At 43.5% G+C, this 27894-nt stretch overlaps 1 protein-coding gene across 1 annotated transcript in view; it reads right to left on the reverse strand.

The window, feature by feature from the left end:
• Positions 1-27894, reverse strand: part of LOC146798639 (neo-calmodulin-like) — a 266479-nt gene that overhangs the window by 79130 nt on the left and 159455 nt on the right. The window contains exon 2 of the mRNA XM_085625965.1: positions 23747-23777. Coding sequence (XP_085482091.1) covers positions 23747-23777 — 31 coding nt within the window. The remainder of the gene's footprint in view (positions 1-23746; positions 23778-27894) is intronic.

A 27894-nucleotide genomic window follows, 5' to 3' on the forward strand; every position in this document is an offset into this window, starting at 1 on the left:
CATATTCTCAACTCAAGCTCTTTGATTTCCATAATCAGATACCTTTCTACTGCAGGATATATTAAGAGCTGAAAATATTGCACTACAATATGTTTTCTAAGGCACAGGTTTGCTCGCATTGCTAGCCATCATCATATTCGGTTCACCAGATCACAAAGCCACAGGGGCCTAACTTCTCTCAAGGAGAGGAAACTGGCGGGCAGGGTAACCAGCACTCAAGAGACCAAGTTGGCAACAGTGTCTGACTTGAGCTTCCTGTCTCTTTAGTAAACATGAGTGAATAGACAAGGCATAAATAGAGGTTAGCATTAGTGAAGGGTCTAGGTACAGTACAACAGTTGTAATAAAATGAGACTCTTTCAAAGGTTGTAATACAACACTTACTGCGTACACGTTAAATATATTTACAGTATAAACAGTAATTAGAAAATAGAAAGCACACAAAATAATTCTCAACTCCAGAGCAATAGTACAATGAACATATAATGTCACACCTAGAAAAGTATTCTCAGATTGAAACTAGTAGTCAGATAAACCAAATGTTTACCATACTATAGAAATTAAACAAGGGTTTGGTAAGGTACTACAGACACATGAACACAAGGTCTACAAACAACTAACATACAAAACACTTTAAACTGACTTTTGTTAAAGAGGATTATAGTTTTGCCACCAAACATTTTCACAAAGTTAATGGCATGCAAATAACTAAATAGCACAAAGCTAAGTGAACATAAAGGCAAGTGAAGTTGTTGGTATATGCAAACAGAAAAAATTAAATTTGGGGAGAAGGGTGGGAGGTCATGTTATGGTGGTAGGAGTGAGTGTTTGTGGAGACTTGTACATCAGGGAGGTACTCCAACCTCGGGGATTCAAGATGATAACAAGTTTAACAACCCTAGAGCATCAATGGGCTTAGAATAAACCACAAGAGGTCTCTGGCTACGTCTAGCAGGCTACCCAACCGGGTGCTGGACCCATCCTTTTAGAAAAGTATAGGAAACAACAATGAAAAAAGGGTAAAAATAACAGATATTGGTTTAAGCAGAGAGGCGTCTTCGGCAGGCTGAGTCAAGTCGTTCCACATGCATGCATCAACAGTCAATGGATCTCTAAAGTAACACATTTTCATCCCTGGAGAGAGGTTGGATGTGCTCACTAGGGGTACTTAAATAGCAGCATTTGTCTAGCTTAATTCTTCAGCAGCCCTCCCTCGAGTTAGCGGTGAATGACACAGCATCACAAGCCTCTTTGGACGGGTTGGGTGCCAGCTGACCCTTCAGGCTTCCTCCTGGAAGGAAAAATAAGCACAAACCACCTCCACCATCAGTATGCACCACAGCAACAGGGACCCTGCAAGTCCAAGTACAGGGAACACCAACTTATATTTCCAAAGCGAGGCATTTTGGCAAATGCAAACTGCCAATCAGTGTCTAGCGTGTCCTTCAAGTTCAAATGGTCAACTAATTAAACTCAGTTTTTCCCCCAAACAGGCATCTGGAAGACCCTCATCTCTGAATGCAATGCAGGGATACTCGGACTATTTGAAGAGACACAAGTAAACCTAGGGGGGCTGCTCTGATGGAAAGCTTTGTGGATTCCCCCTCCCAAGACTTGCTCCTTAAAGAAATCAGAAAGAAGTGGGGCTTGGGACTGTCCTTATAATAAATATTGCACAATGGTACTTTTACATCAAAGTTAATGTATGTGAAGTCATGAGTTACACTTTACAGGTGTACCAATACGTCTGCAAAGTCAAGTCAAGAACTCTAATATGTGATAAATGTTACATCTGGAATACCTGCCCAAGTAACACTTTGCTTTTGTTTATATATAAAAAAACAAAAGCAAAATGTTTCTTATTCTGTACCCATCTATTTGTAGCTTAAAGTGCTGCATACTATGGCATCTAGTGTTGGTTGCAATGGTTTGCAATATGTTTCTTATAACACATCTTCGGTCTCAAGAGATCGTGTCACTCCTCCCTTAACCTACAATGCACCAGGCCAAAAACCTCACCTCAGAATGTTTTCCCCCAGTGTATAAATAAGTAGCGTGGCAAGACGGATTAGTGTACAATGCACTGTGACTATGTAAGATACAAAAGACACACAGCAGCAGACCAATGTCAAGCACATTAAATTCCACCAGTTTCAAATATTTTACAAGAGTGCAACTACTCCCAACATCCGCTGCTGGGGGATGTCAAGTAAAGAAAATGTCCACAAAAAAGGAAGGTGCACTCTAATAGGAGTCAATGAGAAGGCAAATATTGTTTTTCAAAAGTTCTTCTCTTTATCAGCGTAGTTTTTTTTTTTGCACCTTCCCGTTTTTGTGGACACTCTGACTATGTAATAAACAGCATCTTCGATCATTGCTCTTCCAGGGAGACGTGTGTGCACGTTAATCAATAGCACTACATGCTACAAATAGATAGAAACAGGATAAGTAAAAAAATTCCATTTATAGAATATGCTGCCATAAATGCACATATCCTGCATACACTAAAGCAGTTCCTCCTGTAAGCAATGGCTAGCAAGTAGATTATGTAAATGTGTGGAACAAAGTTCTTAAAAGGTTTGGCCAACCAAAGCCTCAGGTTGGGCTTTAATATCTACACAGTTGTGTGAAATAAACGTGTGTGGTGTTGGCCATGTAGCAGTTTTGCAGATATCAGCACTTGGATTGTTACCTAAAAGGCCATGCATGCTCCTTCATTCTAGTGAAATGTGCTTTGGGAACAGCATGCGTTTTGCTTTACCATACCATGTCTGTATGCATTTTACTATCCATCTCGCAACTCCATCTTTCGAAATGGGATTTCCGAAATGAGTCTTCGAAACAGTTGCTTAGTCTGTAGGATGGATTTTGTCCTGTCCGTGTAATCGATCTGTGCCTTTTTGACATCTAATGTGTGCAATGCCCTTTTCGTCAATATTGCTGGACATAGGAAGAAGACAGGCAAATCAATTGCCTGACTGATACACAAAGGGGAAATTATCTTATGTAGACACCTTGGGTTTGGCCGGAGGATGACTCCCTATGTAAACTTATATGCAGATGTTCCCCACTGTTAGTGCTTGTGGCCAACTCTCTTTGGTGAAGTTATTACAAATAGAAAGGCTACTTTGCACAACAGGAATTGCAGGAGTGTAGCAGCTCACATGGAATTCCCTTAAGTTGTATAAGTACAAAATTAAGGTCCCAAGTATGGGCCATTCGTGTTCTAAGAGGGATCTCTTTTTTTAAGCCCCTCCATTAAGGCTTTCCCAACAGGTACTTTGAACAGGGAAGGGTGTTCCCTGTTTTGCATGTATGCTGCTACCGAGCGAAATATAATTGAACAGAAGTGTCTGCCCTTCAAGCTTCCTATAGGTGCAGTAGAGAAGATAACAAATGATATTCAGCACTGGTGCTTCAAGTGTGTCCTACCTGTGTACGTAAGCATGAATGGACAAACCTTTCCATTTTGCATTTAGCACACTTGTGTGATTGGCTTAAGTGGTTTGTGCAGGATTTGCATACATTCCTGAAGGAGTTGTAAATAACCAGACTCTAGGACGTCAGGTGCCAGGTTGTTAGGTTCATTCCTTGAGGTTTGGATGTCCGAGTTGACCATTATGCTGTGTCAAAAGGGCCGGTCTAGTGGGTAGTTTCTTGTGCGAGTGAAATAACTCTTCCAGAAGCATTAAATACAGAGGCGTCTCACCCACGGCAGCGAGACTAGAATGAGAGTCAGAGGTTTGTCTCATCCTCCTGACCACATCTGGAATCAGAGCAGTGGAGAAACATAGGCAATGATCCCTCGCCACTTTATCCTTAGTGCATTGTCCATGGACTGTCGATGCGGGTATTTTAAGGTGAAGTTTAGGCGTTTTGCTTTTTTTTTGTGATTACGGTGGCGGTCACATCTATTGCAGATGTGCCCCATTTTTAAAAGTGCATTCGTAGTACTTGATTATTCAATTCCCATTCCAGGACTTGTTGATAAGTCCTGCTTAGCAAGTCTGGAAAGTCATTTTTCACCTCTGGTATATGCTCTGCCAGGAGCTGAATTAGCTAGCAAATGTTCCATTGCCAAATTCTTTGGGCTAATGAGGACAGCTGAGTAGAGGGAGCAAACACTCCCACCCCCACCCCATCTTGTGGTCTGTCTTTACAAGGATTGTCTTGACCAGAGTGTGCGAATTGAATCGCTGTCACCTGGGTAAATAATTATCAAACCCAGGTCCCTGAACAGTCAAATGTTTGAGATGTGAGCCTTACCCCATGATGGAGAGGTCTGTGGTAATGGTTACCTGCGATTGAGGGCCAAGAAATGACCTGCCCTGCAACAAATTCTTGTTTTTCCACCTCCACTATTAAGAATGTGTGTTGAACTCTGGGCCGTATCATCACTAGACCTTTCCAAAGACCCTCCATTTACGACCAGTGCCTCGAGAATACACTCTTGCAGTGGACTTGTGTACAATCTTGCATATGAAGATGTTTGAAGCCATCATCTCCAGCAATTTCAATACGGTCCTCACTGAAAGGGGACATGGTATCTGAAAAAGAGGTAACAGCCTTTGGAATACCACCACGCCTTCTTGGTTTGTGTAGGTTTTCCTTCTGATGGCATTTAGCACAGCTCCTAGAAAAGGTTGGAGTTTTGGCTCTACATGAGATTCTCGCTTTGAGTGTCAACCCTAGTCTCTGTAACAGAAACACCGCTACGTGAGGGAGTGCTAGGCCTTGTCCGCTGCTGCTCTTCATCCGTCAATCGACTAGTTATAGGAAGAAGTGTATTGCATTTTTTCACAGATGTGCAGCCACACTGCTAAACATTTGGTGAACACCCTCTGGGCTGTTCTAAAAACAAACAAACAAACAAAAACAAACAAACAAACAAACACAAACAAACACACAAAAACAAACAAACACACAAAAACAAACAAACACACAAAAACAAACAAACACACAAAAACAAACAAACACACAAAAACAAACAAACACACAAAAACAAACAAACACACAAAAACAAACAAACACACAAAAACAAACAAACACACAAAAACAAACAAACACACAAAAACAAACAAACACACAAAAACAAACAAACACACAAAAACAAACAAACACACAAAAACAAACAAACACACAAAAACACACAAACACAAAAACAAACAAACAAACACACACAAACACACACAAACACACACAAACACACACAAACACACACAAACACACACAAACACACACAAACACACACAAACACACAAACACACAAACACACAAACACACAAACACACAAACAAACAAACAAACAAACAAACAAACAAACACACAAACACACAAACAAACAAACACACAGTTTAAAGAAGTAAATATATTGAGGCAAAAAGGTTAACAGGCTTCTCACTGCACATCAATATAGCCTGAGGAATGTGTAAGAATGGCAAAGAGTGGAAACCTTCAGAGAAGATAGAAGGATACGTGTCCTGCTGTTTGCACTTTATTTAGAGGCAAGGCTCCAGAAGTACAAATGTGCAGAAAGCCTAAAGGGAGAGACGCACCATGAAATTATGCAAATTATAACAAACACTCCACACTCTTGTTGCTTCCCAACTTTGACACCATTACCAAAGAAAGTGACTGAAGTCGGTGACTGACTCATCACCAGCTTGCCTCACCCGGTTCTTGACAAACAGCCCCACCTACAATACACCACACTTCTGGGTTTCAGAGATCATTGTGGGATGGTGCAGCACTGCTGATACTGGATTAGAGCCAGATCACTAGAGAAACTAAGGAAGACACAAAGCACAGACAGCGAGGCTAGTAGAGAAAAGCTCTGGAAGGCACCGAGCAAAGACATGTCATATAAGGTGAGCACCTGGTGTCAGACCTGGATTGGCTCCCTCCTGCCGCAGTAGGGAGGAACCGAAACAAGATACAGCATGTATACTGGATGGAGTGAGGCAAACTATGCAATGTGGCACTGGAGTGATGGGTGAAAGAAAGGTGAACCAAGGTGTGGCTAGGCAGAGTTTGTGGAGAAGTAGTGACAGCAGAGTAAGAATGTGTCTTTGTTAAATGAATGTGGTCAGCTGTACTTGTTGCATGATATACATAGTGTGTGAAAGTGCCCCTTTTGACATGGTTCGTTAGCCCCAAACTTTTTGCCTGGAAAATGAAGTGGTTTTGATTGAAAATGCAAAGGGTCCCTGCCAACCAGGTCCCCTGTGCCAGAGCTCCTCTAAAACTGTACCACAATTGGCACTTCAGACCCCCCCTGTAAGTCCCCAGTAGATGGTACCCTGATACCTAGGGCATTGGGACAGAAGAGGGCCTTCTAAGGACCCCTCACCAAGGCCATGCAAACTGCCACTGCAGCCTGCATGCATTGGTGCAGAGAAAAACTACAAAGTCGGCATAGCACACTGCCTGTGCACCATGCCAAGCAGCAATGCCTAAGGTATAGGCAAGTCACCTCTCTAGCAGGACTAACAAGACCTAAGGCAGTGTGCACTACTATCTCAGGTGTTGGTATATCTGCATGCGCAGATATGCCCCTACAATATTTAAGTTTACTCTTAATATTGTACGTGCGAATGAAGCTATAGAGAGAACATGGGCTGGAAACTGGCAACTCAAGTTCCCCAGAACCACGATGGCTTTACTGAACCCAGGAGTGCTTGGCACAACTCCTCTCAATAAACCCACACTGATGCCAGAGTGGGATTTATTGAAACATGTACCAAGAGGGGACCTCAGAGGTGCCCCCTAAAAACCTATGAACCCTGGTGTGATCTCAGACTGCCTCTACACAGCCTGCCACCAGCTGACATGTTTCTGGACCCCTGGGTCGAGACTCCCTGCTCTCTGAGGCCAGAAACAAAGCCAATCCTGGGCGGAGGTGTAACACCTCCTCCTCCAGGATGAGCACAGTGTTCAAGAGGGAAGCTTCAAAGGCCTTGCCACATTTGTAATGAGACCCCCAGCCTCTGCTGCTAGCAGAAAATAGCAGCCCCCGGTTCAAAATCCCATTTTTGGCTGGAGAACCGGAGGGAAAACTTAGGGAGGAAAGGAGGTATGCCCCCCTTTGCCAACTCCACCCCTCAGGTGCTGGAGGAAAGTGAAGCACATATTTCAGTGCCCACCATCTTGAAGACAGTGGGACTTATCAAATCATGGCTAGGACAATGCCCCCCTTTTTAGAGGGTGGCGGCAAAATAGAGGGTGTAGACACCCCAAGTAAGGAACCCATTGGTCCCTACCGGTCACGTCCCTGTAACACCCCTACATCTAGTATTTAGGGGGCATGCCCAGACCTTGAAATAAAATCCTGATGGTCTAAAAATAGCCGGACACTACAGTGTCGCACCAGCAGAGAAGACTGCAGACACCAACTGACCTTGCCCCAGCCCTACCGGCCTGTCTGCAGCCCTTGACGAACATGCGCCAAAAGATGATCCCCCCCCTGCAGCCCAGCGACCTTTAGAGCCTTGGAAGGACTGCCTGCCTTCGACAAAGATCAAACTCTCCTATGGACATCAGAGCTGTCCAGAAGAAACCAACTTGAAAGAACAAAGACCTCTGCCCCAAGGAACCGCAAAACCACTGCTGGGCCCACCTCTGCACCAGACGCCCACAGCCCGAATCCAAGTGGCTCACCAGTCCTGTGAAGGCTCCCCCGCACTTCTGAGCAAGGGTCCACTGTGGGCTAACCATTGCTGAACTCCACTTCGACACCTACAGCCTCAACTCGAAGACTCCTCCTAACCGCGACTTGTCCGGTTAGACGTTGACGCATAAGGATACCCCTGCATCCGAAGCCCCTGGGCTTTGGGGAGCGTGATCAAAGGTGTACCTACGTCCTCTAGCATCTCTACTTACCTGGGCAGATGTGAGTTTTATTTGTCCGGGCTCCTGGACTGAGCCTGCGGCCTTTCTTCAAAACTTATCTCCCCCATTGGTTTGCATTGGGTGCCCGACAATGTGCTGGCACTCTGCACCCGGCTGCCCCTATGTCACTGAGTGTGTAAGTTTGGTGCTGCCCTATGCCCCCTGTGCTTACCTTAACCCCCAGAAACTGGGTTACCAAACCGTGTTACTCACCTGTTAGCAGCATCTCTTCCATTACCCCCTTTCTCTATTGGATAACATTGGCGCCAGATTCTGAGTTTGAACCTTGCACCCGGCCACCCCTGTGCTGCTGGAGGTGCAGATTTGCTACGTTCCTGAACCTTGCTTTGTGAAGATTCTTCATCCTAAAAACCAAGGCTAAGTTGTATACTTACTGGCAAAACCGCATTCTTGTTTTCCTCCCATTGGTTAACTTTACTGGACAGAAAATTGCACGAAGTGTCCACTTTTTAAAGTGAAAAGTATTTCTTATGAAAAAAGTACTTACCTTTTTACGTATTTCTTGGTCTTAAAATAAATCTTGAAAGAAGCTTATTTTTATTAAATTGTTGTGGATCTCTTTTTTGAGTAGTGTATCATTTATTAATCACTGTTTGCATAACAAATGTCTTGCACTCCTCTGTGTTAGGCCTAAGGCTGCTCGACCACACTACCACAAATAGAGCACTTCGGGTATACATTGAGCCCTGTACACTTCTGAGGGAATCTCTGGACTCTTTGCACAATATAACAACTTAGTGGTATATCGTTTCGTTAACTTTATTCGACAGTAAGTCATAAAAGTATCACAAGTATACATAAAACATATTACAGATCGATAAAAACTAATTTATAAATAGATAAAATTATAAAAGGCAATTAAACTACATATAGATAGTGTCGAGTAAGTTTTTAATATTGGGGATGGAAAAGATCACCATAACTCGATAATTATAACTGGGGCAAGCCTCCATGTCCAAATACTGTGTGGATTTCATATACCTAGCGGTCTTCCTTAGCACGAATTAACCATGCCCATTTCAGAAATTTTGCCATGGCTAATGCAATTGGGGGGCTAGGATCAGTGCATAATATTCTTAAAGCCTCCTCATGTTTCCGTAATCCAATGAGGCGGCATATTGGTTTAACCCATTTAATTCTTGGGGCTACATATAATGGGCAAAAAAACAAAAAATGGCTCATAGTCTCTTCCTTATCCTTACATTTAGGGCATTTACCACCATCAGTCCCCACCCATCTAGACGTAAGTGCCCTAATGGGAAGGGTTCCTATCCTAAATTGAAAATAAAGCTTCCGGTTTAAAGGTTTCTCTATTATATCCCAATAGGGTTCCAATAATGGGTAAGTTTTAAATTCGAGGAAACGCTCTGTGAGATGGGCAGAAGCATTTACATAACACTTTTCAGTAAAAATCATCTCCCAATATATCTTCTTAATTTCTGCTTTCGAAGGAAAAGCAGTATTAATTGGGTCATCCCACATATCCCTCATTCCCATTCTCCCTAGTAGAGATCTGATTGATTTCAACCACTTAATTTTATGGAAGAAATCCTTCTCTATAACTTCCTTGAGACCCCTTGCATAATGATGCAATTCCTCCGTGGTTCATAGCCTACGCTAATATAATACTGGTCGCTGCATGGCAAGATCATACACAGACTTTTTACTCAGATCACAAAACAGGGGGGACTAAAGGAGTACTTTGGGGGACACAAGTGACTTTCCTCAAAAACTCATTTTCTAAGGAGGTCAGCTGCTTGATATTAGAAAATCCCCACAGCTCAGCACCGAACAGAACCCAAAACTTTCATCCCATAGATCTCTAGAACTGCTCTAATCGGTTTATTGAAAGAGGACTTAAATCTTTTGAGTAATACGCCTGTTTGTTGTTTAAACCTCAATATGCTTGTATCTAACTGCATATTCCAGCTCATATCACTCTGGAGGTTAACCCCTAGGTAAGTAAAGACTTCAACCCGCTCTAGCCGACAATTGCCCATATAGATACTTCCCTTAAACCGTTTTATTTGCTTTTGGCATCTAGGTTCAGTAAGGACCATAAATTTAGTTTTTGCGCTATTTATTTCTAGCCCTCGCATGTCACAGAAATCCATAAAGCGCTGAAGGGCCTTCTGTAGGCCACTTGGGGTTTTAGAGATTATAAGAGTATCGTCCGCAAACATAAGGACCGGGACGCACTCTCCTGCCAGCACGGGGGCATCAGTTGGAACCAGGGAGAGGTATTTGGCCACTCCATTTATAAAGAGTGAGAACAGGGTAGGCGCCATTCCGCAACCCTGTCTCACTCCCCTCCCTACCGGGAAAGCCTCTGTAACCTCACCCTGCCTGCCCTATCTGACTCTAGCATAAGTATCCACATGAAGGCGAGCGATCAAGGTTAACAGTTCCAATGGCATACCTAATCCCTCCAATACTTGCCAAAGCTTCCCACGCGGGACAAGATCGAACGCTGCCCTAAGGTCTACAAATACTGCATATAATGTACCTTTTCCTAAGACCACAACACACCAGTATAAAACAATACATCTAAAAACCTGATCTATCGTGCTAGTCCTAGATCGAAACCCAGCTTGCAACAGGCTGAGGATGTCCCCCTCTCCCATCTAATCCTGTATCTTACCCAGGACCAATCGCCCCATTAATTTTTGTAATGAGTCGATCAGGCTAATAGGCCTATAGTTACTCGCTAGAGACTTGTCGCCTTTTTTGTAGATGGGCACAATTTCTGCTCCTTTCCATGTGTGCCGAACAGCCATCCCCTGGGAAATAGCATTAGATAGATAGCTTATATATAATCTCCACCTTTCTTTATCGCTAAGGAATAAATCCACGGGTATGCAATCCATCCCTGGAGCTCGCCCAGGAGTTACAGAATTCAGTGCCCTATCCACATCCCCTAAGCTAGAAGCTATTCTTTCATAAAATTTAGGACTGAAAACCGCCCCACTTAAGTTGCCTTCAGTATTGGCATACTGAGGCATAAAAAATTCAACCCAGCAATTTTGGGGTACATTATTTTGGGGACTATCCGCATGCCCACCTCCTTCCCATTTATAGATATCCCAAAAAAGTGCCTGGTTCTTTGCTAGACATGCGTCTTTAAGATTCAGCCATACTTGGTCATCCCAATCTCTTTTTGCCCCACAAATTGTTTTTCTATAGTAGCAGCGGGCAGCTCTAATTGCCTCCAGGTTCCTAGTTTTTAATGCTAAACTCAAGCCAGCCCGGGCTTCCCTACAGGGTTTGTTGTACCACTTCTCTGGCTTTTTGCTCACCATAGTCTTAGCAATGCCAGATTTACAAAAATGGGCTTTAAGATTAGTAAACAGGTCATTATGATCTTTCTCAAATTGGCAGAACTTCGTCCCAGGACATGCACCATCTCCCATCTTATCTAATTGTGACGGGGCCCCTCGGCTAGCACCAGGGACGCAGGAGGGTACGGACTGGTGGACGCCGGTGACGAGGGTCCCTAACGCTATTCCTTCTCCGCAGAATGAGTGGGCAACGGACATAGAGGAACAGTCTCCGCCGGCCGGGACCGGGCCCTTTAACTGGATCGAGTTCGGCGCTCAAACCCCGCCCTGGGACGACGTCACGAGGCCGGGAGATTCAAAAGGAGGCGGAACCAGGAAGTGGACGGACGGCGATTCCCGGAGGAAGGACGAAGGCGAGCCAGAGTACAACGGAGACGAGGAGAACAGCGAAACGAGCGAGAGGACACCCGAGGACTCCGAAGGACGGAAAGACGAGAGACCCGGCGGCTACGGACCCCGTGAAGCGCCCTGCCACGTTCCCAGGGGAGGAGCGTGGCTCGGACAGGTACGGGACCGGGTAGCGGGTTGGATGGGGAGGCGGGAGAGCCCGCGTCACTCGAGCAACCCGTAAAACATCCCTTCACGGCGTAGCTTGAAAAGAACCCCTCACCTTTTCTACCACTTCCCTAGTAGTCAGTCACAATTACGGTGAATCCTCACTCCCCGGTCCTTGGTGCTAGGGCTGCGCGCCTCTACCTCACGAATCTAATATCGTCCGTTATCTCTCTCTCCCTTGGGGCATCCGGAGAACCCATCTCAGAACTACTGACGACGTCATAGAGGGAAGGAAGAGGGATCCACCCCGGCGCTCCTCGGATACCACCACCATCACGGATCCAGCGACTTTTGCCAGGGAAAGGCTAACCAGCCGGACTAAAAGGAAACTTATTGCAATAAAACCACGTTTACCGAGAGTTCGTGTCGTGTCCCTCCTTGACGCCCAATCACACTAATACCTTATCAAGCTGAGCGTTAATAGCAATTAATATATCAGCTTGTTTACTTACTGTGCACCACTTAAGATGCCACTCATCGTTTGATAAGATAGTCTGGGGGACGAGTAGGTCTTCACTAGGATTAACTATTCCCTCCTGACCTAGCCTGAATGTTGCTACAAGAGGGTTATGATCGCTCTCAACACAAGTCCTAACTTCCATGTCAACCAGGGTATGCCAAAGCTTCAAATGGATGAATATATAGTCGATGTTACTAGACCTAATCCCATTGTCATAAGTTTTTACTCGCTTCCTATCAGACAATGTCCGCCCATTTGCAGCCCTTAGTTGGTTGCCTAAACAAAGCCCATTTAGATACAACACCGCCTCAGTCCATTTAACTGATGTCATTGCCTCCAATTCAGGAACACCTTATCTAATATCCTCCTCTTCCAGCATGTTTGTATTTCCCAAACCTAGCGGTTCAAAAGTTGTGTTAAAATCACCCGCAATTATTGGCAAAACCCCAGCTGGGAGAGAATCAATCAGGGATTCTAAAACCGTAAATACCTCCGATTTTTCCCACCTGGAACACCTCGAGCATACACATTAATAACAGCAATTTTTAGGTCACCCATCATGTTAAGCCTAACAGCTATAATATCACTGTGCCCCGATGAGAGTAATCGGATACTAGAGCTTAGATGCTGTTTGACCCAAATTGTCAGTCCACGCATTGGGCGTCCCCTACGTCCTTTCACTGCAGGGACATAAAAGTTCAGGTAACCTGGATTAAAGACTGGTTCAACAGACCAAGTCTCTTGGAAGAGACAAATATCGAAATTATTAATAAATTCAAGCCAACATGGTAAAGCAGCCTTAGTCCCGATACCAGCTAAATTCCACGATACCATTGAGGTCAGGCTAGGTGTAACCTGTATACCTTCTTTCAGTACAGACCTATCCACAGTAGGACTCGGATAAGTCGTCATATACGCAGCTATATTTACTGGTTCCTTAATTGGTACGTTCCGGCCTAAGATAGAGCTAGGGTGTGTCATCAGACATCCGACTGTGGTTTGAGGTTTCTCAATTAATACATCCCTAGTTATAATGGTACTAGAGTAAAGCTTTTTTTCGATGGCCATGGTCAATGAATCAACTGCCCTAAATAAGCAAGAGTGAAGTGAACAATTAACACCTGGTCGTGGGATTGTGCTAATACTGGCGTTTACCCTAGGACTTGACCCTCCCTCACCAATACCTGTACCATTAATCATTTTCCTTCACCTTCCATTAAGTTTGTCTCAGGAGGTCTTTTTCTACTACTGAAGCTTATGGACTCACCTCCTGCCTCCATTTGCTGTCAGTCACACTCCTCTAATCCTGACAAGACTGAAAATCTATTATATAAACTTAAATTCCGTGCAATCGGGTAGCTAGATCGATCATTCCATAGAGACATTTCTCTACGTAGATCTTGCACAGGAGCATAAAAATAGGTTAGAGGAAGTGATTGAATCCGTGATCTGGGGTCGACTTGTGGCCAATTACAAATGTGTTCAACGCATCTCCTATCTCTAAAATTGATAATCACACAATCTCCCCCCACTGTTTTTACACTACTGCCTACCCAATTTACTCTTCTTACGCACAAAATCTCAGCCCTGTTATACACTGGCAGCGGCCTATTCGCATTAAGCCAGAATGTGCACTTATTTTTTAACTTCCTATGTGTCTCCCTCTTACCCAGCCCTAATGATGGTACCCCTGCCAGAATAACCACATAGGGGGCAGAATCAGGAGGGAGATCCACAGTAGGTAGGTGTGGTGTCACATACTCTAGGGGTTTAGTTGGTATGGTGCCCACATTCGTTGCCAGTTTACCAGCCCCCACACTTTTATCCTTAGCTCCCTGCTCAAGTTGTCTCGCCTCAGCAACATTAACTAGTGCAGTGCTTTCCAAACTTTTCATGTTGGTGACACACTTTTTAGACATGCATCAGTTTGTGACACAGTTGTTCAGTTTTACTAGCAAACCGGAGGTTAAATTAGCTGCATATAAGAGATAAGGACAAATAAATGCCATAGAAATTGTAAATAACGAAATGTGTAGGGACGCAAAATATCTCACGAAAAGATTACTAATACCTCCCATACAAGCAATTCTTATAGCTTTGGGGCCTTGAATAGTTTGTATTGTCACACCTATAGGCGTGTGATGGTTTGTAGTTGTAAAGGTAGTATCATTGGCAGCTCTGACATAACATAAAACATAACAGAACACATGTATTTGTAAAGTGCACTTATCAACTGTGTGTCTCAAGGAGCTGAATAACAGATGTTTAATGTTACCCAACGGTACTCATTTTATCGACCTCAGATGGATGAATGGCTGAGTGGACTTGCCGGGGATTTGAACCTGTGACCATGAGGTGGAACACAGGCCCCTGCAGTGGATGCACTAGTCCAGTAAACCACCAGACCCGGCTTAGCATGGGCAATGGGAGGATCAGACTGCGATAGCCTCCTGACGAGGGCCTGGCGCGCATTTTTTTTTCTTCTTTTTTTACAAATTAAGCACTGGAAGAGAGCAGATGGCGCGTTCATAATAACACTGGATGTCTCAGCTGGTGTCTGTTGGTGTGTGCTTGTGTGTTTGTATATCGGAGTATGGGTCTGATTGTGTGTATGCAAATGAATGTGCCTTCTGATGTGTGTTTTTGTAAATATGAACGTTTTGTATGTGCAAGTGAAATTTGTGCTTTTGTGTGCCTGTGTCATTGTGTGATATGTGAACGCATCTCTATTTGTGTGACTTTGTGTTCAGTTGTGAATGCCGGCACATGTCAGTATGTGTGTGTGACTGCATTTTTTAAAGATTGTGTGTTTTTACAAGAACGCAGCAACTAAAAGTCAGTTTCAGCACGAATGACATCTGCGAAGAATCCTTTTTCTGGCAACTCCCCCAAACAATCAGAAATGTCTGAAGATACACTCAATGGTTTTCTGTTAACACGTTTAAAACTACCCTAAGGAACCTACATGATGTGACTCTACCAGAGCATTTGTGAATGAACTGGGCAAATAATTACATAATATTCAATTCATTACTGTGGTGCACAATAAAGAGGATCTTGGTCACATTTACAACTGTTGCAAAACTTAGCTATTGCATCTTTAAATATTTGTAAGATTCACTGCTCTGAACTCTGGATTTTTATATATTCAGCATGAATGCCACTCATGACCACAGTACTCTGAAAGTTTACTATTAAGGACATCCCTGCAGTAAATGCACAAGAGTTCCCTCCTGGACAGCAGTGGCTTCTCAAAGTGTGAAGCCACCCTTTGTGGTTTTGTCATGGATTGCGATGTCTAAGAGCACCTTCTTCTAAGGAACAACTACAAATGCCTCTTCCTTCACTTTCCCAAAGGTGAGGTTTGCTAATGGGAATCCATTTGGCCAAACAGGGGAAATATAGTTTTTTGGCACATAGTCCCTTACAGTCTGAACTATGGAATGAAATCTAATCTCTTGATGGAAAGCAATCCTCAAACGAGAATGTAGCCACGGACCACTAGGGGGGCGCGTCCCACAGTTTGAACACCTCTGCCCTAGAGTCTGTTGGCACTTAAGTAAGATGTTTGTTATGTACTCAAAAGGACGAAAGAGTTCGGGAACCTGCCAGGATTCAGGCAAGTTATCATGTATGTTTGCTCATGTGAAGAGAGATTTGGCAAGTCTCCTAGGAGTACAATTTGCAGGCAACTTCGCTAAAGCAGTGTTTTTATCCCCAAACAGTGTGGCTATAAACGCCAACTGGTTATCGAGCCCGCGTCTCTGCGGATTCCACTCGGATTGCAAACTTCATGGCGGTGTTTGCAGGAGAACCATATCACACGCCCTGGATTATTCATTTTTCAACATGCTTGAATTCTTTTTCCGAACGAGGTCCTGAGTGACCCCAGGATTTGTTGATCCTCGGGCTCTGCGCGCTCCTATTTCTAATTGGCTAAAATGCCACGAGGATTGGATGTCCATTGTTTGAACTGATTCCCTTGAGCAGTTTTGTGGATATTAGTGTGTTTTGCTTTGAGCCTAGCAAGATCCGTGTTTTTGTGCTTCAATTTTGTTTGCCCTGACAAATTAATTATGCGCAGCAAGAACACGTGTGGGAACGCATTTGTGTATCTGTGTGCATGTAACAAGAGTGTCTAACAAAATTCTCAGAACTCACCTGTATCCTGTCTTCCGGAAGTTGTTTTTATGGCCAGCATTTCCCTCGCAAACGCATCAGGGTAATGAGCGTCACTGAAAGCCCTTTATAATTCTTCTATCTAGCAGCTCCATCCCCGGACATTCATGCCGCAATATTATACTCACCGCCGGGCCCGCAGTAGAACGGTAGTGCGATGCTCATCCTTTCCGCCTTCTGCAGGAACAGGTACTGTGTCACTGACATGAACAGTACCGTTCCGCATGATGAGTAGACAGCGACACACCCACACATGGCAGGAGACACAGTAATGTGTCGCGACACAGAGTTTGGAAAGCTCTGAACTAGTGGGATAGTAACACAAGTAGACTCAGACGTATTTACAGCAGAAGAACTACTACTATTTGGCAATCCATTTCGGGTGTTGTCCACAGTATTTTGGCGTTGGGATATTAATAACGTCTGATTGCTGGTTGGCTCGCTATTCTGATTACCCTTCGTCTTCTGGACTGATGCAAGCGAAAGTTCAAGACATGACAATCTGGACTCAATATGGTCCAGTCTTCCATGAAGTGGATGAATCGTCTTTTTGAGCATGTCTTCCAACTTTTTCCAAAACAAGGTACCCTGCTCCTCAAGAGGGACTCTCTCATCACTTGACTTAGGTGCCATTTCTTTACTTGCTAGACAAGATGGACCGGAGCAATCTTTATTTATAACACTGTCTTTAGTTATTCGATCATTTCCCACCTTCCTTTTTTTGCCCTTGGGTTTGGATTGTGTTCGAATGTCATGGCCCAAATATTTGTTTTCCACAGACAATCCCTTAGTTTGGGTCGTCATACCCTTTTTAGCAATATGCGCTGATCTAGTTTTAATAGTAGGAGAAGTCAAAAGATTCTGAGAGGTGTTTATTATTTTTCCCCATAATTGCTATATGCTGTTGGACCGGAACCAGGGCAAAGTCTTTTCTAGAACCACGAGGGCTACTAATAACTTCATCCAAGGAACATGATGTGTCATCTGGCTCTGTGTTAATAGGAACTGGAGATTTAATCCCCGCCAGGCTTCCCATAGATGACCGTTTATCAAAAACAGTATCAAGGGATAACCTTTTTTCTGTCAATTCGATATCTTTAGCCAAAGCTGTCGACACCCGTATAAGGAAGTTATCCAAAGTGCCCATCATTGACCCGCCTGTACTAGCACAGGTCACACTATTATCTCTTAAGGATGTTGTAGTAACAGTTGCCATAGTGGACACTTAATATCCTCTTCTGTAACCGCTACAGATAATCGGAAAATTACCGGGTACTTTGGGCAAGGACACTAAAGTAGGTCGGGATAACAGTACTCCTCACCTTGTATTAGGCGTTAGAGAGGTGGGCCGTCCCGTCCTTGACCGGTCTTGAACGGGCTTAAATGGGCCCGCCCTTGGCCCGGGCTTCGCCCGGGCGCGCCCCTGCGCGCGTCCCACGCTGCGGGACCGCTGCCGAGTTTTTCTATGCCCTCCAGGGACCAGGGCTAAAGTGCTGCTGTGCTCGTGGGATCCAGGGGCTGGGTCAAAGTCACTCCGTTTGCGGTTCGCGGTCTCCCGCGCTGCGGGACCACTGCCGAGTTTTTCTATGCCCTCCAGGGACCAGGGCTAAAGTGCTGCTGTGCTTCTGAGATCCAGGGGCTGGGTCAAAGTCACTCCGTTTGCGGTTCGCGGTCTCCCGCGCTGCGGAACCGCTGCCGAGTTTTTCTATGCCCTCCAGGGACCAGGGCTAAAGTGCTGCTGTGCTCGTGGGATCCAGGGGCTGGGTCAAAGTCACTCAGTTTGCGGTTCGCGGTCTCCCGCGCTGCGGGACCGGTGCAGAGTTTTTCTATGCCCTCCAGGGACCAGGGCTAAAGTGCTGCTGTGCTCGTGGGATCCAGGGGCTGGGTCAAAGTCACCCAGTTTGCGGTTCGCGGTCTCCCGCGCTGCGGGACCGGTGCAGAGTTTTTCTATGCCCTCCAGGGACCAGGGCTAAAGTGCTGCTGTGCTCGTGGGATCCAGGGGCTGAGTCAAAGTCACTCCATTTGCGGTTCGCGGTCTCCTGCGCTGCGGGACCGCTGCCGAGTTTTTCTATGCCCTCCAGGGACCAGGGCTAAAGTGCTGCTGTGCTCGTGGGATCCAGGGGCTGGGTCAAAGTCACTCCGTTTGCGGTTCGCGGTCTCCCGCGCTGCGGGACCGCCGCCGAGTTTTTCTATGCCCTCCAGGGACCAGGGCTAAAGTGCTGCTGTGCTCATGGGATCCAGGGGCTGGGTCAAAGTCACTCGGTTTGCGGTTCGCGGTCTCCCGCGCTGCGGGACTGCTGCCGAGTTTTTCTATGCCCTCCAGGGACCAGGGCTAAAGTGCTGCTGTGCTCGTGGGATCCAGGGGCTGGGTCAAAGTCACTCCGTTTGCGGTTCGCGGTCTCCCCTATTGCAATGGTATTTCACTACTGAATCAGTGGTGCACGTGTCTATTCACATATTTGCCGAGGGCCCGGGCCATTCTTGCCACACCCCCGGTTCAAGGAGTAATTGTTTTTTTCAGGTAGGACAGGCCGATATTGCAGACCTGGTGATGCGTGATAGTTAGTCATCGATATAAAGAATCAGCTGTACCCTCTTTCCTTTGACGAAAGTGTAAGGGGCTTAACAAAACTGAATGAGGGCATTAAATACAGTCACTTTGAGGGTTTATTTCTAAATGTGTTTCAGTGTTTCTGTTTCCTGACTTGGGCGCTTCGACAGTCCACACAGTGGTGTAGTCAGAGGTGAATAGCTCTCAGAGGGAACGGGGGTCCTTCTCTGCTCTGTTTTGTCCCTGGTGACGCAGTCAGGCTGTCTTACCAGCTCCACTGGCAGGCATTTCCCAACCCTTCACAAGCTTCACTGATGGAAATGTAGCTCTTCAGTGCGTCAGAGAGAACATTAATTGGAGCCTTATTATTCCAGTGCTCATTATCAAAAATTGGCAAGACAAAGAACTCCCACTGAGCTGCTCTTTTCGGAATGTGAATGCATTAATCACTTCCTCTAATTCCCAAAGCGTCCTTAAATCTCAGGTTTATGTGCTCGCTGATTCAGTTCAGGTAAATTGGCTTCCGTCCGGTGCTAGGCACCCTCGTCTATCTGAAATTCCTAAATGGCAGAATGTCACACCTCAAGAAGCAAACAGAACAACAACATATTGTTTATCGCATATCAGCTAAAGAGATATCCACCGCTAACTAAACGTATATTTTGTAGTGGTATATCATATAAAGAGCCAGCTTCCAACACAGCCTGTACCAGAACCGACTCAGTCTTTGTGGAAAGAATAATGATTGTCACAGTAAAGGTAAATTGGAGAAGAGGAAGGAACCGATGGTAACATGGGGTAGAAAAGGAAAGCCTAAAACATAGGTCATGCCATGTGGATTGCAGGGGGCGGGTGGGTTCAATATGTAATGGAAGGGTGTTGGTAGAGAATTTAGATACACAGAGGCCATGTTTAGGCACGGCAAGTAGGATATAGCTGTCTGCATTGATTGGAGGTTCACCAAACGATGGTCTCTGGGCGGTTAGTGACAGTAAATAAGTAGGTTAGCTTTATGGAGGCATTTTACATGAATGATCCCCCTATTCATGCTGTCCATAAATAAAGATAATTCTTTATTTTGAAAGACAGTTGAGCTTTCAGATAGTAATTGTTAGTTGACGGGATGGGTAATCTCAATTGATTATGTAGTTGGCTGTGGTAACTGGGTGTGAATACGCCCAATTACATTCTGCGTGTGTGGCTTAGTGTGGTTACCTTCTCTATTTGATGATTATATGTTGGCACCATTACAGCTTTCATGTTCAGATGATCAAATGTATGTGGTGAAGGGACTGAGGTGCAGTTTTTAAGATGTGTCCAAATGATCAAAATAAAGTGGTGAGGGACACAGAGGTATGATGAATGAGGAAGAGAGTAAGCCGATCCTTAAGGAACACCACATTTAATAATTTAGGGAGTAGAATGGAACTGCTTAAGGATGATCATTTTTTTCTTCTCTCATACATGAATGATTGGAACCAGACGAAGCAAAGGTTCTGCATCCCAATGTAATCCGTTTATAGATTAGAATGTTGGTTTATTGTGCCAAAGACAGCTGCAATATCTAGTTGGATAAAGAAATCTGCTCCGTATTTGTCAACTTTGTCCCAAATCAAAATGGCTATGGATTCCGTGCTCTAGTAAGAATAGCTCAACTTTAAAAAATTTTTTACGACAGCTGCTTTGTCCACTGGGCTGTGGATTCTTTGCCACTGGTGCTTCAAGGTTCTGTGTTTGGTTAAAATCTTTTTAAACCATTTTGTTGAATTATTTTCAGTTTTCATGCAAAAGCTTTTAATGGGTACAGGAGTGTTCACAGTACCTTGAAATCCATTCAGATAGCTAGATGGAAAGAAAATTAATGAGCTATCTAATTTTAGAGATAGGACTTTGTTAGGAGTGAGCTTGAAGCCGATATTTCTTTAGGGATCCTGTACACTTAATGGCCGGTTTCTGATTGAAGATAGTCTACCCTTTTGCTTGTGATCATGGTACAAAACTTAGTGATGTGATCACTGCAGATTAAGGGGAATAGGAGACTCCATTTAGGCAGTGCCTTGATAAGTATATGTAGCCAACGTCTCTAAATTTCAAGCTCAAGGTTTTCATGTTTTCTACAAGGGAAATGTGTGGCAAGTTTGTTGGGTTAATCAAACCAGGTATTAAAACAGTCTACAATAATCCAGTTTAATGTTTGTTACACCAATGTTAAAAATCAAATAATTAAAAAATAATAACCAGGAGTTAGAGATCGAGGATTATATTTTAGCACTAAATGTTTCATTCCCCTCACTCAGTTTCAAAGCACTCTGCAATACAGCATCTCTTACGGCTACCTGTTCGAGTTCCAACAGTCTGCATACCAACAGGAAGGTATGGGTAGTTTGCAGTAAAGTGGTTTTGTGTTGTCTTACAGCAAATTTCTATAGTGGTTTCCTGCCTCCTGTCCAGGCCCAAACTGCTGATGGTGGCATCAGTTATTAGTATGGAGTACTGGTGTTGTGTAAGATGCCCAGAGAGTTTAATCTAAATCTTGCCACATTATCATGTCAATGTGTATATATGCGTGAGGTGGTAGGCAAACAATTTCAGAACAGGCTCCCAGCATGTACACACCAGTCAAGATTGTTGCCTTAGAGCTGCTAGAATTATGGTCACGAGAACAGCTAGGACTATATGCCTCTTCTATATTGCAAATGATTGTTGATACTTCTGATATTCTTTGGCAGTTTATTCCATAACTTGTATGTCTGTGCTGAGAAGCAGCTGCTTCCTATGCAGGTTTTACAGTAAGCAGGAATTGTCAGTGGGACCATTCTTGATCTCAGGTTTCTCATCTGGTTGTACAATCTTAATTATGAGATTAAGAAGCTAGGTCGCAGCCCGTGGATTGCCTAATGAACGACGCAGAGAGCTTTAAAGGATAGTCTTCTGACCACTAGTTACCAGTGTAAATAATGCTTTGATGGCAAGGGGGATATACAGTGTAAACATAGTTATTTAAAAGGTTGAATTGGACTGGTTTGGGGAGGGGAGCTCGAGTTCTAAAGGTAGTTTTGTTGTCATCCTTATGGAGGTGGCTATGTCTCTTGCCCATTTATGGTGATCATTTTTCATCTTTATTCTTGTATACAGTGGACACTGCTTCATGAATTGGGTGTGCAGTCTTTTGTGAACCATATAACCATCAAGATAAAGAAGCCCAATTCATATGGGGCTAGGCAATTGTGGATTACAGCACGTTTCAAGGCTGACTGCATTGATTAACATTCACTGAAAATTTAACTGGGTCATTTAGGAAGAAAGGTATCTTCTTTCAATGGAGTTGTTTCATTGAGACCCATTTCGTTGGTTGAACTAGAAGGCTATGTTCAGGTCTAGAAGGGAGTTAAGGTTGCATTGCAGGTAAAAAATTTGACTAGGCTTGAACAGGGATGGTTTTTCACATGGTTGTGCACAGGTTTGCAGTGATCTTGGCTGTAGAAGTTAGGCTAGAGCATGGCAGGGTGTTTGACTGGAAATTATCTCAACAGTCATTCGGTGCATGGAAGGAAATGTAGGTGGCTTTGTTATTCTGCAATAGACTATCTGCCCCTAGTGTTTGAGAGAGGCCTTTCTAGAAGTTTAGTAGTATAGAAGACTGAAAGGTGTTACATTGTAAGTGTTATTTACAGTCACATTGACATTGGTATCAATGATTCATGTGATAAAGTGGATTAGTTAGGGTGGTTATGGGACCTTAAGCAAGTAATAATGTCACTATTCTGTACCAGGTCCAACTAGGTTACTTTAATTTAAATCTTAGCTCTGTCCTGGGTAACTGCGGCACAGGGTAGTAAGGCTTAACTCAAAGGAACCAGTGTAAAGGATTAATCAGTACCAAAACAGTTAAGTCGAAAACAACAAAATAAAAATCCCATTCCAGTTTATAAAACAGCATAAATTTCAATGAACAAATAGACACCAAAACGTCAAAAAGCAGATCAAGGAACAGGAGATATGATTTTTTAGGAGTTTTCTAAAGCAAAAAAAGAGCACAGCGCCAACCCCGGGTAACTGGTCTTCCTAGACTTTGCCAAAGTCAAAAATAAGGCCGACTACAATGGCGCACGGGTTGGATATAGGGATCAGGTTCATCCTGGTGAAAAGTTTACCTTGGGACTTGGTTGGAAAGGTGCTGCACAATGTTAGTCAACGGCGAAATCCTTCACATTGGAACTGAAAACCATTTCTGGAAGTAGAGGTGCTTTCAGCAGTGCAAACCAGTAATTAGTACACTTTAACACCAGCCAAGGGTTCCTACCTTAAGATTGTGGGCACCATAGGTGAATTATGGATCAGGTATAATCAGCTGGCTGTGGTCTGAGCAGCCAAATTCTGTGAGATGTTCTTTTGATCAGGTCTGGAGTATAACACTGGCATAGAAATTAACTTTCTTTGGTAAGCTACTAGATTTTCAGATTTTGTAAGAATTGACATTGCTAGTGATGATTAACAAGACTATCATTCTAACAAAAAATAGTAGATTTTTGTAAGGTTCATCGTAAAAGAAATGTGCCATTCGGGAGGATTATATGGGAATGAGCACTATGAGCCTACTAAAAAGGCAAAAAACAAAAAAAAATGCCCAGCATCTACTTTTTTCTTCACTCCATTTTATGTGTAATTTGAAGAAAATGTATTATAGAAAGCAAAACTGAAAACCGCAAGAACTGTGAAATCAGTGACAAAGCAGGATATGGAAAGAATTCTTACCAGCGATCTGCTCTTCCGAAAGTTGGTCTGCCTGCAAAATAGGAGAAAAAAAAAAAAGAGTAAATCACGGCCAATCACTTCAGGAAAACTGACACCAGCAGATATAGGAAGCAAAATCACCTCATCTAATATAGGACTTACTTAAGAGTTTATCATCCTGTCTTACTGCATCTTGACAATTGATGGAGCAGAGTACAGAAGATTTTGTGTGTACCGCGTTCAGACCAATTACCCCCCATAACAAAGTAATATATTAATTTTGTTTGCTGTGTATTAGCGAAACACACGCTATACATGTGGGAAATCCACTGCATTAACAGGTTTGATTAACATATTAATGGTGTAAAACGCACGTTTAATCTATTTTGCGCATTTAAATAGTGTAATAGTGCATGTCTATGTTGTAGTGTACATTGTGCATTGCATGCTGCTTTTGTTCATTTTAATGGCTTGCAGATTGATGCTTTTCCGCTAGGTAACAGTTTTTAGGGGATACATATTAGCCCTGGTGGGTGGGGGGGGGGACAGAAAACACTTATTTTCTGTGTATTCACATTTTCTTTGTGTGCAATTATCGTAGTTTGGCTGGTGGCCAGTTTCAAGATGGCTTCGTTTTTCCCGGTTCTGCGCAGTAGAGAATGCTTGCATCATCTGGCTGGAGGAACCTCGTGCATGCACTGTGCTCCACTGAATTTTGGAACTCCAGCTGACTATGTTCGAGACCATGCCGGTAGTGGCTGAGAGCCAGAATGATAGCACGAGAACAGCTGAATGCCTGCCAAAGAATGACCACGTGGAAACAGCGGAATCCCTGACACTGAACAGTTGAATCCCTGCTAATGAACCTTTGAATGCCTGCTAATGAACTGTGGACAGTCGAATCAGCTTGTCTAACAAAGTTATTCACGGACATCCTGGGAGCTGAGAACTACATTGTTATGAACGGACATCCTGAGAGCTGAGAACTGCATAGTCATGACCAATCAGAGCAAGGGAAACAACAAGAGTTGAAACATTTGAGGGTAGAGAGCCAGTAAACACAGTATAAATATCAGACCAAAATTGGGGTTTAGTGCAAGAGAAGGCGGAGGAGAAAAGCTGCTTTGGAGAATTATGCCAGACTGTGCACTGATGACCCCTGTAGGTTTGAGATCGTTGCGGGACACTAGCCTGGGTGAGAGAAGTCGTCGAGGAGGTCAAGGGTTAATTAAGTAAGTTGGGGGTTTAGTGCTGGGTAGGAAGGTTTTAGTGTAGGAAATCTTTAGAATTAAATGCATGTTTTTAACTATGGTTCACTGATCCTTCATTTTGGAATCCTCTGTCAGTTACATGACCAAGGATTGATTTTTAACCATTTTGAGAATAATGAAATGAATGCAAACCTACATTTTCTCTTCATGACTTTTATTAAACAGTTTCTTGATTTATGTCCTGAATAAATGGCAATGCTCAATTGAAAATTAATAGTGAGAGAATAAATTATAATTTCCTTTATGCAAATTAATTACATAAAATCTTTAAAATGATTTCAGGTGTTCATGATTCTTTTAGAGTCAATTAATTATGCAATTCAATATGTTGTTGTAGTGAGGTTAAGCTGGTCTTGACAATGACCATCAACCAATCCAACTAATTGGTGCATCAACCAAGTGGGTGGAGTGCCTTGATGTTAAAGCTAGGATTCTACAGATGCAGATGTACATAATGTATTTAATGTAAATATTTTCCTATAGGTAATAAGGTATTACCCCACATGTCCAGCGCTTGAATTACTCATCCCTCCTGTGTGTGCAGACTCAGTGAGAGAGACGTGAGTGTTGGTGTTATGGGCCCCACCAATGACTCCGTGTGTGAATGACCTAGTGTGACGTCGGGTCTGCGACGCAGGGAGGGTATCGGTAAATGTTATTCCCCATTCTTCCCGGTCTTGTGCTGGATCACAATCATCATGTTTTGGGGGAGAAGACAGTGGAGATTACCTTTTGAGGAGGATCCACCATGCTAGTGAGGTATTCTTTGGGATAACTTTTTTGTTGAGGACCTTTAATAACAAGTTCTTTTGTGGGGGTTGTGGAAGCTGGATTAGTTACAGAGGATTACTCAGGAAAAAAATATTTTATATGGGTTGTATATTTAGGAAGAGCGCTTTAGTTTAGTAGGCATTATTAGGGGGATAGATTTTAAAAGGCTCATGGAGAAGGTACTGTTTTTGTGAAGCATTACTCTTTGGGGTTGTATTGTGCATCAGCAGTGGGTTAATGGATGGGGCTGAATTTACAGGGAACGTCTTTAGCATTATGGACGTGCTGCTTTTCTGTGGTTGAGGAAGGGCAGGTATTCACCATAACAAAACAATGTGCATTATCAATTTTGGAGGAGCGAGTGTTTATTTGTTAAACCCTGGGATGGTTCTGGTGCTGTAATGCAGGTATTCTTTAATGAAAGCCCTGTACGTCTGAGAACTTTTTAAGGTATATTTGTGGGCTCGCTGGATGTGGAATAAGCATTTGTTCCATTGACACGCCTCGGAGCGGCGGTGGGTCTGTGGAGTCCGCGGACGTCTCTAATTGCAATAAAGCTGTCCTTCCTCCTGGTGCCTCCATCTTCTCAGAACATTTATGTACCATTGTCCACCAGTTTCCCCCCTCAGGGCTGTTCTATATCAGAGTTTTTTTCTCAATGGCTCCCTGAACTGCCACAGGTATGTCATGCATTTTAAAATACATCTAAAATGGTTATATTTTAAGGGGAATCCTCGGGAGAGGGCCGGTATCTGTATGGTGAGCTTAAGGTAACAGTGTATACGTTAATTTGGCTCTTGAAAGTGGCTTTAGATCATATTTTGGCAAGACCAGGTTTTAGTAAAGCCAGGTATTAGTTCAAAGATTTCTTTCAAGGGCTGGTATTTTGAGAAGCTCTCCTTTCGGAAACTGATTTTTGTAGGGTATTGTTCGGTAAAGTCCGACATGTTTGGGCGGAGCCTACTAGAAGGGTATCTGGTATTCTGGTAGAAAATGTTTTATGTGTAAAACTTTCACTTTGATGTTGGAAACATTAAGAAGATGGACACATGGAGGGAGTAGATGAAAAGGGTTTTGGAGGAACACTTCTGTTTGGACATTGTTTGATTAGCTACCATTTTCAAGGTTGTTTCAGTGGTCTACCACTTAAAAGGGTATATTTACAAGTGATACTTCTGGATTATTACAAAAGGGTAGAAGACGGGATGGTATTGATGTGCGGTAATTTTAAGGTTTTTAGTCGATAAGGACCGGCATTAAAAAACAAAAATACAATTTTTAACTGAAACATTGAAATTCACAAGTTATGCTTAACTGAAGTAACTATAACTGCACACTCGCCCTGCACAGTGATGTCATTAATGATGTCATTTCAAATGTAACCAGTGAGGTAATCAAAATCACAGAACATGTCAGAAGTGAGGTTACATGTGAGAGCATTAGCAGTACATGTAAAGTGTGCGAGTTATAGTTACTTAAGTTAACTATAACTGGTGAATTTTAGTGTTTTTGAGACTAAAACTGTATTTTTCACTGACATTTTCACCTAACTAGGTCACTTTAATGGTGGTGTGTGTGTGTGTGTGTGGGGGGGGGGGGGAGTTCAGTGAATTTTTAAGATTTAAAAAAAAAAAAATTTAAATAAGATCTTTTCATGCCCAACCATAACGTCACTAACCTTATGGTTTTTGTCAGTGAATTTCTACAGTTTAACGTGAAGTAAGATTTTATTACCCTGCCAAACTATCAAAACCCTCCACTGCACAGCCTTTTGCCATGTCAGGCATCAACTGGGTGCAAGGCCTATCTGAGCAGGGGGTCTGTTAGTTGCTACCTACTACCTGGTGCTGTTGGTACCGGGATCTCAGAATTGAGCATGCAAGTTTTGCTCTGATCCCATTTTGGTGCCTGTAAAACGAAGATCGGGGATTTGTAGGTCCGCCAAGGATCTTGCAAGATCAGTGTCCATTTTGATTTTTCCAAATATTTGGTTCACTTGGGGTAACAAGCCCTTGCTACCCATCAAAAGGGATGTTGAAAAGGTGGTCATGCACCACCGGCCTAAACACTGACCTCCTAAACCACAAATGCCTAAGGAGGAGAATGCTGGTATTAATACTCCTTGCG

Source organism: Triturus cristatus, chromosome 9 (assembly GCF_964204655.1).
Source record: "Triturus cristatus chromosome 9, aTriCri1.1, whole genome shotgun sequence".
NCBI lineage: Eukaryota > Metazoa > Chordata > Amphibia > Caudata > Salamandridae > Triturus > Triturus cristatus.